Source organism: Microcaecilia unicolor, chromosome 4, assembly GCF_901765095.1.
Source record: "Microcaecilia unicolor chromosome 4, aMicUni1.1, whole genome shotgun sequence".
Lineage (NCBI taxonomy): Eukaryota > Metazoa > Chordata > Amphibia > Gymnophiona > Siphonopidae > Microcaecilia > Microcaecilia unicolor.
The window spans coordinates 348,304,804-348,323,161 of NC_044034.1; the positions used below are offsets into that span (position 1 = coordinate 348,304,804).

At 45.2% G+C, this 18,358-nt stretch overlaps 1 protein-coding gene across 1 annotated transcript in view; it reads left to right on the forward strand.

Moving 5' to 3' along the window:
- Positions 1 to 18,358, forward strand: part of DYRK1A (dual specificity tyrosine phosphorylation regulated kinase 1A) — a 646,342-nt gene that overhangs the window by 417,937 nt on the left and 210,047 nt on the right. Inside the window, 1 exon segment of the mRNA XM_030202220.1 lies at positions 4,838 to 4,985. Coding sequence (XP_030058080.1) covers positions 4,838 to 4,985 — 148 coding nt within the window.

The following is an 18,358-nucleotide window of genomic DNA, read 5'->3' on the forward strand; positions in this document are numbered from 1 at the left end:
GCATCATCGTTGATGATACGTTGAAAAGTTATTCAAAGTTGTTAAATTGCAAAAGGATTGTGAAAAATTGCAAGAGGACCTTATTAGACTGGGAGACTATGCATCTAAATGGCAGATGACAATTAATGTGAGCAAGTGCAAAGTGAAGCATGTGGGAAAGAGGAACCTGGATTATAGTTATGTAATGCAAGGTTCCAGCTGGGGCTGGGGAGTTTTAAAAACAAAAAAAGAAAGTCATGCAGTCCAGAGCAGCCTAATATTCAGCCAGGTCACATAACACTTATTCAGACCTGGCTCAACATTGGCCAGGCCCACATAACCCCTGGCAGCCTGCCCACCCCAATTTATCCCCGATATTCAATGCCGGTGATTGGACATGGCCTGGCATTGAATATCAGGGGATAATTTAGCTGGCGACAATCAGCATTTAAAAAAATGCTGGCTGAGTATTGGAAGGTATATTTAGCTAAAAGTGATGCATGGCAAGTGACTCGAATGCAGGCTTAGGATCTGGAGGCTTCAGCAACTTCTGCCTGTATCATTTGTTTGATCTAGAGCCTCAACAGGAGTAGTCAAGAGCTTTTACAGTGCAACTAATCAGTGTAACTTGGCTGGGATGCTTTTTCCCCCTCATTTGTTAAACAAAGACCTACACTTTCAGTTTCAAGCAGAAGGGTGCAATGGAGATGTATGCAGCCTCTCCAAAACACACCCAACTGATTATGTTTTTCTATGGAAAGAGTTGCCAGGTTATGTTCACCTTTGCCCATCATTGCAGCATTTTAAAAAAGCTCTTGGCATTTATTTAGTACATAAGTATTGCCATACTGGGAAAGACCAAAGCCCAGCATCCTGTTTCCAACAGTGGCCAATCCAGGTCACAAATACCTGGCAAGATCCCATTTTCTACTCTTGGAGTTAGAATTAAATTTTGTGATGCCCAATTGTGTATAGCCTTCTTGTTTTAGGAAGTGGTGCATTGGTTTGTTATTTGGTATTATTTTATGTAAACCACCTAGTGATAGGTGGGATATAAATGTTATAAATGAATACAAATAAATGACATCACCCACATGTGAGAATTAGCTGGCCTGCTTGACTTCTGCCAACTCTTTTCATTTAGTGCAATATATTCCACCTCTGCCATCTTATTTCTTAGGCTTCTGGCATTTGTATACAGCCATTTTATTATTTGTTGTTTCTATTTACAACTTGCTAAGCAGTTGACAGTGATAATTTATCATCTTTAAAATCTGCTTTTCATTTAAAAGACACCTGGCCTACTATCGTCTCTATTACAACCTCACTACCGGGGATGCTCTATCTTGTTTCGAACCATGCACTTTTGAGCGACTGTTGGTCTTCTCCCAGTTTCTAGTTTGCTCTTTCCCCAAACTGTTGCCCAATTCCTAACAAATCTAAAACCCTCCTCCCTGTACCATTGAGTCTTCCACTCTGCAGCTCTGCTTGTCTCTTGAATCCTGCATGTGTAACAGGTAGCACTTCTGAAAATGCAGCCCTGGGGGTTCTGGATTTCAGCTTTCAAGAACCTAAATTAAAAGTCTAAACTGAGGCTTCCTGTGCCTATTAGCTGTGATTACTACTGATACCATAGTAACTATAAAATATCCTCATTAACGGCTAGCCTATGGAACTGTAGCAGAGCCTTTATATGCTAAGAAAAACTATTCCTTAAACTTCTTCGCTAAGTAAGCAGAGTAACTTAAAATAAAGTCCCTGAGGTTAACTATTTAGGAGTGGCCTAGTGGTTAGAGCACCATTCCTGGCATCCAAAGTGGCCGGTTCATGTATATATATTAAAATTCTGGTGTCACAATACAGAATTCTTCCACTGCCAGATTCTGTGAAGCAGCTCAAAACCCTGCAATTCATTCTACTGATAAACTATATAGCAAACAGAAACTATGGACAGCAGACCTGCAGTTGGTTTCGGGAATTTCAGTTTCTTGATTTCTGGATCTCTTTTCTCCCCAGCTTGAAGGCATAAATGGCTGTTGAGGGAAGAACAAGCTTGCTGTCTATACTTCTTGAGGGGACACTGGTTGAGATCCACTGCTCTAGAGGATCATGTTGTTCATAATGTTAGAGCCATGGTTACGTTAGTATCCCATTTGAGGCCTGTCTCCATAGAGGAAATCTGTGGAGATGTGAAATGGCTATCAAGTCCGCACATTCACATTTCACTATTGTTTGGAACAGGACTTTAGATATAACATTCAGTTTGGTCATTCAGTCCTTCAGAATGTTGTTAGAGTCAAGAATTCAACTCCTCCCCAGGGTCATTTCTTTTTGTGTGTCTGCCTAAACCAGGGGTAGACAACTCTGGTCCTCGAGAGCCGTAGGCAGGTCAGGTTTTCAGGATATCCACAACAAATATGCAGGAGATAGATTTGCAAGCACTGCCTCCATGGTATGCAAATCTATCTCCTGCATATTCATTGTGGATATCCTGAAAACCTGACCTGCCTGCGGCTCTCGAGGACCGGAGTTGCCTAAACCAACAACATTAATGAAGAGAATGACTGTGTTTGATCTATTATTTGACAGTTCTGGTTCAGTACTCATGAGCCCTACCTGTTGTGGACCTTGTTTTTATTCACTATTTATTTGTTAGGGCAGCCTGGTATCCCCACATTTAAGAATATTTGTATCCTGCTTTCCCTTTCTGAAAACAAAAGTTACTCACCCATAGCAGGATGAATATTCTTACATACCTGCCCACTTCCCCTAGGAGTATCAGATATATATATATATATTAGACTGAGCTGGTCATGTGTGACAGCAGAAGGTGTGTGCGTGCATGCCGTGATACTACCAAGAGCTTCTAGACTATATGCTGGATAGTATTCCTGCATGGGCTTCATTAGATTTATTTATTTTTTTTATTTATTTATTGCATTTGTTTCCCACATTTTCCCACCTATTTGCAGGCTCAATGTGGCTTACAAGCACCTGTTATGGCATCGCCGTTCCAGGAGATAGATTCAATTGGTGTTACAAAAAAGATTCTGGATGAAGAAAAAAGGTCTAAGCAAAGTTATAGAAAGATAAATGTCGGAATAGGGTGAAGTGGTGAGGTGTTGTAATTCGCTATGTGTTCCCGTTGTAGGCCTTGTTGAAGAAATAGGTTTTCAAAGATTTACGAAAGGTAGTTATGTCGTTAATCTTGTTCAAGTCAGTTTGTAATGCATTCCATATCTGTGTACTCATATAGGAGAAGCTGGTCGCGTGTAGAACCGGTGTATCTTCCCAGTGAAACTAGCACAGTACATTTAATTGGTTTTACAATCAGAGTAGTTGTAGTGGTGGTCTAAGTCCAAATTCAAATGGTCCTAGAGTATGGAAAGTGTATAGTCCAGTGATAAAAGTTCTTTGAACAAACATGGTATTCAAATTTAGCCACCATATTTTCACAGATTAATAGGTGCTGAAATATAAGCCAGGACTGGTTGGTCTTTTAGGGGTTTTTCCTTATTTGCTTTACTCGCTGAGGCTTTCAGTCCTGGTCCTTGTATTCCTCTGTCCCACAAGCTACTTCCTGAGTCCTTGATCCACACCTTTTGTACGGTCTGTGCCATGAACAGGACAGGTACAAATCAAGGTAGGGTATACACAAAAAGTAGCTCATATGAGTTTATCTTGTTGGGCAGACTGGATGGACCGTGCAGGTCTTTTTCTGCCGTCATCTACTATGTTACTGAGTTACTATGATAGCTTGTACGTTAGTCCTTTGCAGTTGGGGAAGTGCAGATTAAGGAATTTGCGGACTGATCTTTTAGCCCGCAAATTAGATGATGTCACCCATGTGTAAGAGTATTTATCCTGCTGTCCTTCAAGAACATCAGCTACAGATGAGTAATTTTGTTTTTTCAACATCAGCTTTGTCAAGTTCCAGGACAGCACCACTCTTTATTTTTATTTATTTATTTTTATTTATTTATTTACTAGTGGTGAAACAGTTACTGGAAAACAGTGTTCTCTGTCTCCAACTTCTGGTTGAGGAGCACAACATAGTAACATAGTAGATGACGGCAGAAAAAGACCTGCACGGCCCATCCAGTCTGCCCAACAAGATGAACTCGTGTGTATACCTTAACTTGATTTGTACCTGTCTTTTTCAGGGCACAGACCGTATAAGTCTACCCAGCACTATCCCCTCCTCCCAACCACCAGCCCCGCCTCCCACCACCGGATCTGGCACAGACCGTATAAGTCTGCCCACCACTATCTTCGCCTCCCAACCACCAACCCCTCTTTCCCCCACTGGCTCCCACTTGTTCGAACTGATCTAGCAGGATTGAATGAATTAAGTATAGATTTTGTGTCCGATCAATCCTCCATAGGTTAATTGACTTAAAAATGATTGGCTTTTATGAGACCAGTTTTTGTCTTACAGGTTGTTTAATTGACAGCATTAATACATAGAACTGAATGATCAAACTGTATTACCTTTAGTTGATGCTTTGAGGTGCTAACATCATTAGATTGTGCCTTCCTACTGTCTGATATCAAAAGCTTTTGAAAAAAAACATCCTTTACATTCTGTTGCTTTTATGAAAGTACCACTTCATTCTCTTGTGGCTGTCTTGGAGCTACCTCTGTGGCTGCTATTATTTATTTACTAACTTCTTCCATAATTAACTAGGTTTGGCCCAAGTCTTCTAAAATATTGGTTGCAAAATAAAATGCAGAATTATTGGATTCATCCCAGTTCTGTGCCAGCAAGCAATATTTTGGTTTTAATAAGTTTATTTGTTAATTTTAGGTTATTTATTCTAGAAGTATACTCTTAACAGTCTTTGGGTTTTTTTTTTAGGTTGTAAAGGCTTATGACCGTGTAGAACAGGAATGGGTGGCGATTAAAATTATCAAGAACAAGAAGGCTTTCCTAAACCAAGCCCAGATTGAAGTACGGCTTCTTGAGCTGATGAACAAACACGATACTGAAATGAAGTACTATATAGGTAATAAACATTAGGTTTTGGTCTTTATTTTTTTTAATGCTTCTTGAGCTTAATTGCTTGTACCTGTGATAATTGGAAGATGAGGTTATGTGATGAACAATTACTTTTTTCATTGAATCAGTATGGGATACAGGTGAGCCAACTGACAGAGTAGTGATCATTATTGACATGATCTTATGTGACTGGCTTCTTTTTACATTGCTGGAGGGATAATAGCATGCTAGTTGAGAAGTAAACTTAGGATTGGAATTTGATGAACACAAGCTGTGAAGGTAGGATTTGAGATGTTCAGGCCACGACATGCATAATTTCCCATATATTTTACAAGTGGCTCATTAAATGCAGGTCCTTAAGTCTATATAAGGACATGCAAAATACAGTTGTACATTTCAGCATATACAGTGGAACAGCCCATTTAGAAAAAGTGGCATCTTTCAGGGTTTTGAATACGTAAGTGTAGAATTTTACAAAACTGCATGTCCAGATAAAGAACCAAGTGAAAAAAATACTCTTGACTTTTTGTAGTGGCTTTAAACAATTTGTCACTCATTCAGTGGTGCAGCCCCCAATCCAAATGAGCAGTTAGCTTGACACATAACCTGACTCGGAGTGGATATAAATGCTGTCGTTTTTGTATCCATGTGTTGTTTTTGTAAAAATATGCATGCATTTCCATTTTTACTGCCTGCTCATAACACGCTTCCCCACAGATCTACACTTGTACAAATATTGGCTTTGTAAAATAGCTTTTTGCGTGCATTGGTCATTTATATATGTAAAAATTTCTATTTATATGTGTAAAAGCCACACAGGACTTCTGAATTGATTCCTCTTATGTCATAACATAGCAACATACCAAAATAAGCCAGGGTAAGGCTAGAACTCTAACCACTAGTGAGAACTAGGGTATGGATGGAGAGCTTGAAAAACATGTCTTGCAAAAAGAAAAACAAGATAACAAAAAACAAATAATAATAATAATAAATTTTCCTTGTCACTTGAAGCAGATGAATCCAGGAACTAGTGGCTTAAGTCCGCCTACCAGCAGGTGGAGATAGAGATAAACAATCTAAAGGCAGTGATGCCAGATGGCCAGCTCCTTCCTTAGTTAGTATGTCTCTATTTCAGCAGGTGGTGGACGGCTTTTTCTCCAGCTCCTGGGCCCAAGGCCTCTGAGGGTGCTCCTGGGCTGGTGGCCAGTTTGAGCCGGGGGTGGTGGACTGGTAGTGTCCCCTTTGGCAGCATACGCAGTTGCTGGGTCCCTGCTTCACCTCAAATTCCCTCTGAACAGGCTTTTACTGTTCCTTTCCTTCCCTGTTTGTTTCTGCCTCCTCTCTAAAAAAAAAAAAAAAAAAAAAAAAAAGAGAGAACCATAGAATTTGTTTAAAAGAGAAACAGAGAAGCACAGGGAAGTGTGTTTTTGCTGAGAGCAGGTTTGTTTTACTGCTGTCCGAGTCCTGTTTTCTGTTGCCTGCTTGTCCGAGCCTGCCTCGAAATGGAGTCGGAGAGTTTTTTTCTTCGGCTCAGTTGTCAGTTCCCGCACTTTCCCAGTCCGGGGTAAGTCCTGCTGGGTTCTTGTTCGGGGGCGGGCGATGGCAACTGAGGCGGTAAAACGCTGTTCCCGATGTGGGAAACGGCATTTGGAGGCGGGCCTTTGCAGAGCGGGGTGCGCTGATTTGGCAGGACTCGATGGAGCAGTGCCCCCCCCAAGCGTGCAAAGTATTTCAGTACTGTACTTATTTCTATTTCAGTTCAGTACTGTACTTATTTCTATTTCAATACTTTGCACAATAAGTTTTTCAATAATTGCTTTCAGTATTTTCAAATTGTCTTAACATTGTTATTTCTATTTACTAGTCCTCTTGTACCACTATAGCTGGCTTATATTGCCAATTCTAATTTCGTCTGTAGATTGCATTTCAGCTGTACTACTTCCGGCCAAGGGAGCTTAATAGCGAGAACTCTCTTGCGCTTGAGTTTAGAAAGATTTCTCAGCAAGTTGGCGCAGTATGTATTTACTTTCAGGAACAGGCAGTAGAAAACCGGGTCCCTGACGAAGATCGTCTCGATACCCTGCAGTCGGACAACATTGGAAGAAACTGTAGAGACAGCGCTGGCGGTGGTGAAAGTACCAGTCAAAGCTGATTCCAATAATAGCTGTTGGGGGTTGTGCACACACCCAGTGGCGCAGAGAGAAATGTGCCTTTTGCTCATTGAATGTATTATTCATGTGAATTGGAATATGTGTTAAGGACTTTGTCCTAGTTTTCAGCACATTACATGTTTCCCCAAAAGGACTGATATATATCAAAGTTTAGCTTATGGATAGAATATCATCTGCACACTAGATAAAAGATTATCAAACAAAGAAAAAAAATCACATAACGATATCTGGAAAAAAAAAACAGCCCATATCTCACATCATCATGGGGGTATGAGAGTTAAGTTTCTTTAAATTGTGCTAGTGGCTTAAATGAGCAGGGAACATGTTTAGTGTATGATTTAGACTTATGTTACGATATAAATTAAGAGCTGAAACCAGTTTGTTCTTATAAGTTGGCGATTAGTAGTTGTAGTAATGTGATTGTAAATTTGAAGCCGAGCATAGGGTTGTTCTGGGGTGCTCACGGGTGCACTCATAAAAAATTGTGGAGAGATTCAATAATAATGAAACCCATCCACCCACTAGGATAAACCCATGTTGGGTGGGCTGGCCACTTGGGTGAGTTCAGCCTCTGAGAATTTCCACCCTTCACACGAAAATTTATTATTATTATTATTATTTGCTTTTTTGTTATTTTGATTTTCTTTTTGTAAGAGAGGTTTTTCAAGCTCTCCATCCATACCCTAGTTCTCACTAGTGGTTAGAGTAGAGTTCTAGCCTTACCATGGTTTATTTTGGTATATTAATAGCATTTCCAGAGGTATTCTAAGGGGATTGCATTGTTGAGATATCATAGCAACATAACATAGTAGACAGCGACGACAGATAAAGACCTGTACAGTCCATCCAGTCTGCCTAACACGATAAACTCATAGCATAACATATGATGTGATAGTACATTACATACTTGATCTTGATTTGTCCTTGTTATTTTTAGGGCATAGACTGTAGAAGTCTGCCCGGCACTGTCCTTGTTCTCCAACTTCTGAAGGTGTCATCAATCACCACTGCAGCATATCCAAATCTTTCCAGCCACAATCAGGGCATAGACCATAGAAGTTTGCCCAGCACTGCTTTACTTCCTAATTACTAGTGGTACCATCTTATCACCGCTAAGCTTCTTTGGTCCATGCCTTCTAAACAGGCTTCCTTTATGTTGATCCCATGCATTTTTGAATTCCATTACCTCTTTCATCTCCACCACCTCCCATGAGATGTCATGCCAGGTATCTTATCACCTTCTCCAAGAAAATGTACTTCCTGATGTTATTACCAAGTCAGCCACCTTGCAACCTCAATTATGTCCTCTAGTTCTACCATCTTTCCTGTCTCTGGAAAAGGATTGTTTGTAGATTAATACCTTTCAAATATTTAAATGTCTGTATCATACCACTCCTGCCTCTCCTTTCCTCCAGGGTATACATGTTCAAGTCATCGCCTCTCCTTATACGTCTTGTGATGCAAACCCCATACCGTTTTCATCACTTTTCTCTGAACCGCGTCATCTTTTTATGTCTTTAGTAAGATACAGCCTCTAAAACTGAAAATTTTCCAAGTGGGGCTTCACCAACAACTTATATAGGGGCATCAACACCTCCTTTCTTCTGCTGGTTATACCCCTCTCTATAGAGCTTAGCATTCATCTGGCTGTGGCCACCACCTTGTCACATTGTTTTGTCACATTGAGATCCTCAGACACCATCACCCCCAAGATTCATCTCCTGAGCTGTGCTTTCTCTCCCTATTTGGTACATCTCCTTTGGATTTCTGCACCCCAAGTGCATCACTCTGCACTTCTTGGCATTAAATTTTAACTATGTACAAATTTATCAACTGAAGGAGTATACCAGTTACCCTTGTGCTTACTTATAACTCATATACAATCCACAAGTTTAAATGTACTTCAGTGCACCTTTATATTAACATGCATTTGTATAATGATATTCAACTGAAAAGGAATGATGTATTAACATTGTACTGTTGAACAATAAGTTGTTTAGTTTCTGGCATATTTGAATCCATATGCAAAATGCAGTGTGTATATGCATGTGTATGTGTATTTCTCCGAGGACAAGCAGGCTGATTGTTCTCACTGATGGGTGACGTCCGCGGCAGCCCCTCCAATCGGAATCTTCACTAGCAAAAGCCTTTGCTAGCCCTCGCGCGCACCGCGCATGCGCGGCCGTCTTCCCGCCCGAAACCGGCTTGAGCCGGCCAGTCTTCTTTTCTCCGCGCTCGGTACGGTTGTGTTTTACCGTTCGTGCCCCGGAAAGTCGACCTCGCGCATCGTTTTTCGACATTTTTCTGTGAAAATCCAGAAATCCTTTGGATTAGCCACTTTCGGTTTTTCCTTCCTCTACTTCGAGTTTTTTCGCCCCGTTAAGTTTTCTTTCGTCGTCGGGGTAGGCCTTTCTTAGGCCCCGGTCGAAATTTCCCCTTTTCTTTTTCTGTGCCAAATTTCGCCATTTCGTCTTTCGATTTCGCCGGCGTGATTTTTCCGCCCATGACATCGAAGCCTTCCAGCGGCTTCAAGAAGTGCACCCAGTGCGCCCGGGTAATCTCGCTCACTGACAGGCACGCGTCGTGTCTTCAGTGTCTGGGGGCTGGGCACCGCCCTCAGGCCTGTAGTCTGTGTTCCCTTTTGCAAAGGCGGACTCAGGTAGCGAGGTTAGCCCAGTGGAACATTTTGTTCTCGGGCTCTTCGTCGGCATCGGCACTGGGGGTATCGAGTGCATCGACGTCTTCAGCGTCCACACCTTCAACCTCGGCATCGAGTGCATCGAGGCATCGGCCCTCTGCATCGGCGCCGAGACATCGGATAGCTGCATCGACGTCGGTGGTACCGGGACCTCGTCTGCTGATGTCGTCGGACGGTGGTGCTTCGTCTGGAGTGCAGGTGAGGGCTGTCCATTCCCCTGCTGGTGGCGGTGAGCCTTCGGGTGGGTCTCCCCCTACCCTGAGGGCTCCTGCGGTACAGCCCCCCCGAGACCGACCCTCTTCGGTCTCGGCCCCGAGGAAGCGACGGCTGGATTCTACGTCCTCCTCTTCGGTACCGGGAAGCTCCTGTGACATGCTTCGTCACAAGAAGTCGAAGAAGCATCGTCACCGGTCCCCTTCCCGTGTCGGTACCGAGAGCTCTGGGTCGCCGAAGGAGTCGGCACCCAGCAGGCATCGACGCCGAGAGGACCGCTCACCCTCTGTTCAGGAGGTGTCGATGCGCTCCGCTCTGGACAGCCCGGAACAGCCTCCACGCCCGGAACAGGTTCTGACGTCGACGCCTGTATCGACCTCCATGCCTTTCTCTGCAGCCGCTCTGAACGAGAGCCTCCGGGCCGTTCTCCCAGAGATTCTGGGAGAGCTGTTGCGCCCTACCCCTCCTGTACCGGCGGTGCTTGCGCCACCGGTACCGTCAAGCGTGGCGCCGGCTGGCCCATCGCCCGAGGTGAGGTCTCCGGCATCGGTACCGCGTGCGGTGCCGGCTGCTGTTGCCTCCCAGGAAGGCTCCCCGACTACGTCGGCGGAGGGAGCTTCGCCGAAGCGGGCGAGGGAGTCTACCTCTCGACGCCCCCATCGTAGACGTGGCTCCACGGAGTCGAGTCGGGCACGGTTGCAGACACAGGTCCGTGAATTTGTGTCTGACACCGAGGGTGAGGCCTCGTGGGAAGAGGAAGAAGACCCCAGATATTTCTCTGACGAGGAGTCTGAGGGTCTTCCTTCCGATCCCACTCCCTCTCCTGAAAGACAGCTTTCTCCTCCTGAGAGTCTGTCTTTCGCTTCCTTTGTCCGGGAGATGTCTACGGCCATCCCCTTCCCGGTGGTTGTGGAGGACGAGCCCAGGGCTGAAATGTTTGAGCTCCTGGACTATCCTTCTCCACCTAAGGAAGCGTCCACTGTTCCCTTGCACCATGTCCTAAAAAAGACATTGCTTGCGAACTGGACCAAACCTTTAACTAATCCCCACATCCCCAAGAAGATCGAGTCCCAGTACCGGATCCATGGGGACCCAGATCTGATGCGCACTCAGTTGCCTCATGATTCTGGAGTTGTGGATCTGGCCCTAAAGAAGGCCAAGAGTTCTAGGGAGCATGCTTCGGCGCCCCCGGGCAAGGACTCTAGAACCTTGGACTCCTTTGGGAGGAAAGCCTACCATTCTTCTATGCTCGTGGCCAAAATTCAGTCTTACCAGCTCTACACGAGCATACACATGCGGAACAATGTGCGGCAGTTGGCGGGCTTGGTTGATGCGCTCCCCCCTGAGCAAGCCAAGCCGTTTCAGGAGGTGGTCAGGCAGCTGAAGGCGTGCAGAAAATTCCTGGCCAGAGGGGTGTATGACACCTTTGATGTTGCGTCCAGGGCCACTGCTCAAGGTGTGGTGATGCGCAGAGGCTGCGTGCCTCCGACCTGGAGAATAGAATCCAGCAGCGGATTGCGGACTCGCCTTGCCGTGCGGACAACATTTTTGGAGAGAAAGTCGAACAGGTGGTAGAGCAGCTCCACCAGCGGGACACCGCATTCGACAAGTTCTCCCGCCGGCAGCCTTCAGCCTCTACCTCTACAGGTAGAAGATTTTTGGGGGGAAGGAAGACTGTTCCCTACTCTTCTGGCAAGCGTAGGTACAATCCTCCTTCTCGACAGCCTGCGGCCCAGGCTAAGCCCCAGCGCGCTCGCTCTCGTCAGCAGCGTGCGCCTCAGCAAGGCCCCTCGGCTCCCCAGCAAAAGCAAGAGGCGAGCTTTTGACTGGCTCCAGCAGAGCATAGCTGACATCCAAGTGTCAGTGCCGGGCGACCTGCCAGTCGGAGGGAGGTTGAAAGCTTTTCACCAAAGGTGGCCTCTCATAACCTCCGATCAGTGGGTTCTCCAAATAGTCCGGCAAGGATACACCCTCAATTTGGCCTCAAAACCTCCAAATTGTCCACCGGGAGCTCAGTCTTACAGCTTCCAGCACAAGCAGGTACTTGCAGAGGAACTCTCCACCCTTCTCAGCACCAATGCGGTCGAGCCCGTGCCATCCGGGCAAGAAGGGCTGGGATTCTATTCCAGGTACTTCCTTGTGGAAAAGAAAACAGGGGGGATGCGTCCCATCCTAGACCTAAGGGCCCTGAACAAATATCTGGTCAAAGACAAGTTCAGGATGCTTTCCCTGGGCACCCTACTTCCCATGATTCAGGAAAACGATTGGCTATGCTCTCTGGACTTGAAGGATGCCTACACGCACATCCCGATACTGCCAGCTCACAGACAGTATCTGCGATTTCAGCTGGGCACACGTCACTTCCAGTACTGTGTGCTACCCTTTGGGCTCGCCTCTGCGCCCAGGGTGTTCACAAAGTGCTTGGCTGTAGTAGCGGCAGCACTTCGCAGGCTGGGGGTGCACGTGTTCCCATATCTCGACGATTGGCTGGTGAAGAACACGTCCGAGGCAGGAGCCCTGCAGTCCATGCAGATGACTATCCGCCTCCTGGAGCTACTGGGGTTTGTGATAAATTACCCAAAGTCCCATCTTCTCCCGGCGCAGAGACTCGAATTCATAGGAGCTCTGCTGGATTCTCGGACGGCTCGCGCCTATCTCCCAGAGGCGAGAGCCAACAACTTGTCCCTCGTCTCGCGGGTGCGAGCGTCCCAGCAGATCACAGCTCGGCAGATGTTGAGATTGCTGGGCCACATGGCCTCCACAGTTCATGTGACTCCCATGACCCACCTTCACATGAGATCTGCTCAATGGACCCTAGCTTCCCAGTGGTTTCAGGCTGCTGGGGATCTAGAAGACGTGATCCACCTGTCCACGAGTTTTCTCGAATCCCTGTATTGGTGGACGATTTGGTCCAATTGACTCTGGGACGTCCTTTCCCAAATTCCTCAGCCACAAAAAGTGCTGACCACGGATGCGTCTTTCCTGGGATGGGGAGCTCATGTCGATGGGCTTCACACCCAAGGAAGCTGGTCCCTCCAGGAACGCGATCTACAGATCAATCTTCTGGAGTTACGAGCGATCTGGAACGCTCTGAAGGCTTTCAGAGATCGGCTGTCCCACCAAATTATCCAAATTCAGACAGACAACCAGGTTGCCATGTACTACGTCAACAAGCAGGGGGGCACCGGATCTCGCCCCCTGTGTCAGGAAGCCGTCAGCATGTGGCTCTGGGCTCGCCGGCACGGCATGGTGCTCCAAGCCACATATCTGGCAGGCGTAAACAACAGTCTGGCCGACAGACTGAGCAGGATTATGCAACCTCACGAGTGGTCGCTCAACTCCCGAGTGGTGCGCCAGATCTTCCAAGCGTGGGGCACCCCCTTGGTGGATCTTTTCGCATCTCGAGCAAACCACAAAGTCCCTCAGTTCTGTTCCAGGCTTCAGGCCCACGGCAGACTGGCATCGGATGCCTTCCTCCTGGATTGGGGGGAGGGTCTGCTGTATGCTTATCCTCCCATTCCTCTGGTGGGGAAGACTTTGTTGAAACTCAAGCAAGACCGAGGCACCATGATTCTGATTGCTCCTTTTTGGCCGCGTCAGATCTGGTTCCCTCTTCTTCTGGAGTTGTCCTCCGAAGAACCGTGGAGATTGGAGTGTTTTCCGACCCTCATCACGCAGGACGAAGGGGCGCTTCTGCATCCCAGCCTCCGGTCCCTGGCTCTCACGGCCTGGATGTTGAGAGCGTAGACTTTGCCTCTTTGGGCCTGTCAGAGGGTGTCTCCCGCATCTTGCTTGCTTCCAGGAAAGATTCCACTAAGAGGAGTTACTTCTTTCTGTGGAGGAGGTTTGCCGTCTGGTGTGACAGCAAGGCCCTAGATCCTCGCTCTTGTCCTACACAGACCCTGCTTGAATACCTTCTGCACTTGTCTGAGTCTGGTCTCAAGACCAACTCTGTAAGAGTTCACCTTAGTGCAATCAGTGCATACCATTACCATGTGGAAGGTAAGCCGATCTCAGGACAGCCTTTAGTTGTTCGCTTCATGAGAGGTTTGCTTTTGTCAAAGCCCCCTGTCAAGCCTCCTACAGTGTCATGGGATCTCAATGTCGTTCTCACCCAGCTGATGAAACCTCCTTTTGAGCCACTGAATTCATGCCATCTGAAGTACTTGACCTGGAAGGTCATTTTCTTGGTGGCAGTTACTTCAGCTCGTAGAGTCAGTGAGCTTCAGGCCCTGGTAGCCCAGGCTCCTTACACCAAATTTCATCATAACAGAGTAGTCCTCCGCACTCACCCTAAGTTCTTGCCAAAGGTTGTGTCGGAGTTCCATCTGAACCAGTCAATTGTCTTGCCAACATTCTTTCCCCGTCCTCATTCCTGCCCTGCTGAACGTCAGCTGCACACATTGGACTGCAAGAGAGCATTGGCCTTCTATCTGGAGCGGACACAGCCCAACAGACAGTCCGCCCAATTGTTTGTTTCTTTTGATCCCAATAGGAGGGGAGTGGCTGTGGGGAAACGCACCATATCCAGTTGGCTAGCAGATTGCATTTCCTTCACTTACGCCCAGGCTGGGCTGGCTCTTGAGGGTCATGTCACGGCTCATAATGTTAGAGCCATGGCTGCGTCGGTAGCCCACTTGAAGTCAGCCTCTATTGAAGAAATTTGCAAAGCTGCGACGTGGTCATCTGTCCACACATTCACATCTCATTACTGCCTGCAGCAGGATACCCGACGCGACAGTCGGTTCGGGCAGTCAGTTCTTCAGAACCTGTTTGGGCTTTAGGATCCAACTCCACCCCCCGAGGGCCCTGTTTGTTCTGTTCCAGGCTGCACTCTCAGTTAGTTGGTAAATTTTTTAGGTCAATCTCAGTTATGTCCTCGCCGTTGCGAGGCCCAATTGACCATGGTTGTTGTTTTGAGTGAGCCTGGGGGCTAGGGATACCCCATCAGTGAGAACAAGCAGCCTGCTTGTCCTCGGAGAAAGCGAATGCTACATACCTGTAGAAGGTATTCTCCGAGGACAGCAGGCTGATTCTTCTCACAAACCCGCCCGCCTCCCCTTTGGAGTTGTGTCTTCCCTTGTCTTTGTCTTGCTACACATGAGACTGGCCGGCTCAAGCCGGTTTCGGGCGGGAAGACGGCCGCGCATGCGCGGTGCGCATTGGCGCGCGAGGGCTAGCAAAGGCTTTTGCTAGTGAAGATTCCGATTGGAGGGGCTGCCGCGGACGTCACCCATCAGTGAGAACAATCAGCCTGCTGTCCTCGGAGAATACCTTCTACAGGTATGTAGCATTCGCTATATATATGTGTGTGTGTATATATATATATATATATATATATATAGTTCTTTTATCGTGTGCACTGATGATGTCTCTAAGCATTCAGACTTCTTCTCCCATGTCATTGAAAATGAACTGCTTAGTTTCAACCAGTCCACAATTCCTAAGTGAGTTGTTGTTTAAAACTAAGTCAAAATCTTATCCTTCAGCATTCCATCACACCAACACCACGTGCGTTGCCTTGACTGTGGCCGAGTTTCCCTCTTCACTTTTTCAAAAGGCATTCTGTGATACCACCTGAAAAGGTGCGCTGTAATTCTACCCACAATATGTATAATACAGGCTATATCAATAATCCTTCCCCTTTATTATTTACATTGATCCCAATTCTTACTTTATAACTTTAATACTTTTTAGTACTTCATCTTAATCACAACTCCTTACAGCGACAGCTGTTCCCGGATGGAATTTTAGTCCAAAATTCATCCCGTCTTCTGGTGACGCCTTTCTGACCTCACTGGAAGGCGGGATTTTTATCCTCTAGTTTTTACACACGCTACATGCCCTTGCTTGCCCCACTCAAGTTCCTTGTTCAGTCCCCCCCCCCCCCCCCCCCCAGCTGTGTCGTGTTCCAAAGATAAATGTACCGTTGCTCCTTATGTACTAGCCAATCAGATTCACTTTACCATAATGTTATATCTGTAACAATACAGCAAATTTAAGTTCTTAAATTGAATGACTGTGTTCCTTCCAGTAATCAGTCAAGGTAGTATCCTTCTTGTTGGTTCTGATATTACTGACATGCTCACCAAATCGAGTTTTAATTTTTCTTAGTTGTCTGACCTATATAGTAAAGACCGCAGGGACATATAATACAATGAACTACTCCTGCTGAAATCACTTGCCCAAATGTGGAATGAAGATAACATTTCTTTCTAATTCATAATCACAATAATTATATTTTCCGCATTTAAAATTCCCCGATCTTCTGCCAGCACGGGTTTTGGATTTGACACTAGCTCACCCAAGTTTTTCCCCCTGCTGCACAGCAAACTTGGGCTATTCTTCTAATACTTTATGAATACCCAAAATATGCCAGTATTTTTTTAATTACTCTCACTATGGCGGGGACATTATATATTCCTTTATTTCCTTGTCCTTTTTTGTACCTGTTTACTCTAACCTTACCTAACCCTTATTTTAAATTGTATTTAACATCTACCGGACTTGGCGTTCACCTTTATGGTGGTATGTAAGCCACATTGAGCCTGCTAATGGGTAGGAAAATGTTGGGTATAAATGTTACAAATAAATAAATAAAATATGGAAGTACACATGTCATAGCACTGGAATCCTTAGACCTTGTCGGGTTTACAAGCCATTGACTGTCAGCATATAAGGCTCTCTTATACGCTTTTTTTTATTACTGTTCTCGGGTACCCCTGTTGGCAGAATCTATGGAACATTTTATTTGCTTGTTCCCTGAATAAGTCAGTGGTGGAACACAGCCACTTGAGCTGGAGGAATTGGTCTATAGGAACGCTATCTTGTAAACTCTTCGGATGATAACTAGAATAATGTAATACTGTATTTCTATCAGTAATTTTTCAATATACAGATGTATTGAACTCGCCCTGATCATCCAGAGTTACGGAAATATCCAGAAAGTTAATTTTGTTCATATCCCAATGAACCGTAAATTTAATATTTTGAACCACTTGATTGATATACTCAAATTCCCTGAGTTGCTCAAAACAGATCCCTTCCAAATCACTATAACATCATCTATGAACCTCCTCCATGATAATAAATGGGACTCATATTGTGATCCATGCACAAAGAGTTCTTCAAACTGTGTCATATACAGGCATGCGACAGAGGGTGCTACCACGGCCCCCATCGCTGTGCCTTTTACTTGAAGATAAAACTTATCTTCAAATTAAAAATAATTATATTTAATCACCAATTTGCTTATGCTGTTCAACAGTGTGAGTTTTTCCTTGGGAATATTGGCACGTCTCAAATACCGGTCAAGTATTTGTAACGCTGCATTCTGCTGGATTCTAGTGTACAATGCACTAGCATCCAGTGTGACCAATATAATTGACTCATTTTTAGGGCTCATCACTGTTTCTAAGTGAAGTAAATAATGTGCTGAATTTCTCACGTAGGACTGTGCCTGACTTACAAACAGTTTTAAATAAAAATCCACATACTCGGATAGGGGTTCCAAAATTGACCCTCATCTTGAGACTATTGGACATCCTGGAGGGCAACTCAGGGATTTGTGAATTTTTGGAACAAAATATATATACAGAATGGAATAATATTTCCTAATTAGATGTTTGTTCTCCCTCTGTGTTACTGCTCCTGAAATAAATGCCTAAGATATTAATTGTACCACTTGGTCTTGAATACCCAAGGAGGGGTCACCCTGTAGTTGATCATAATAAGTGGTATCAGATAACTGTGTAATTGCTTCATTTAAATAGGCGCTTTTGTCTTGTATTACTATTGCACCTCCCTTGTCCGCTCTCTTAATGACAAGGGTGGGATCTGCTTTAAACCGTTCTAACGCTATTAATTGTTCCCTAGACAAATTAGAATGGACCCATGGGTTCTGTTTCTTTTCCAAGCTGAAGAGCCCTAACCTTTAGCCTTTTCTCATACGAGAGGAGTTCCATCCCCTTAGTCATTTTGATCGTTCTTCTTTGAATCTTTTCTAATTCCGCTATATCTTTTTTGAGATACGGATGCCAGAACTGAACACAGTACTCAAGGTGTGATCGCACCATGGAGCGATACAGAGGTGGTATAGTATTTTCGGTCTTATTCACCATCCCTTTCCTAATAATTTCTATCATCCTGTTTGCTTTTTTGGCCACAGCCACACACTGAGCAGAAGATTTCATCTACAATGACACCTAGATCTTTTTCTTGAATGCTGACCCCCCAAGGTGGACCCTAGCATCAGGTAACTATGATTCTTTCCAATGTGCATCACCTTGCATTTGTCCA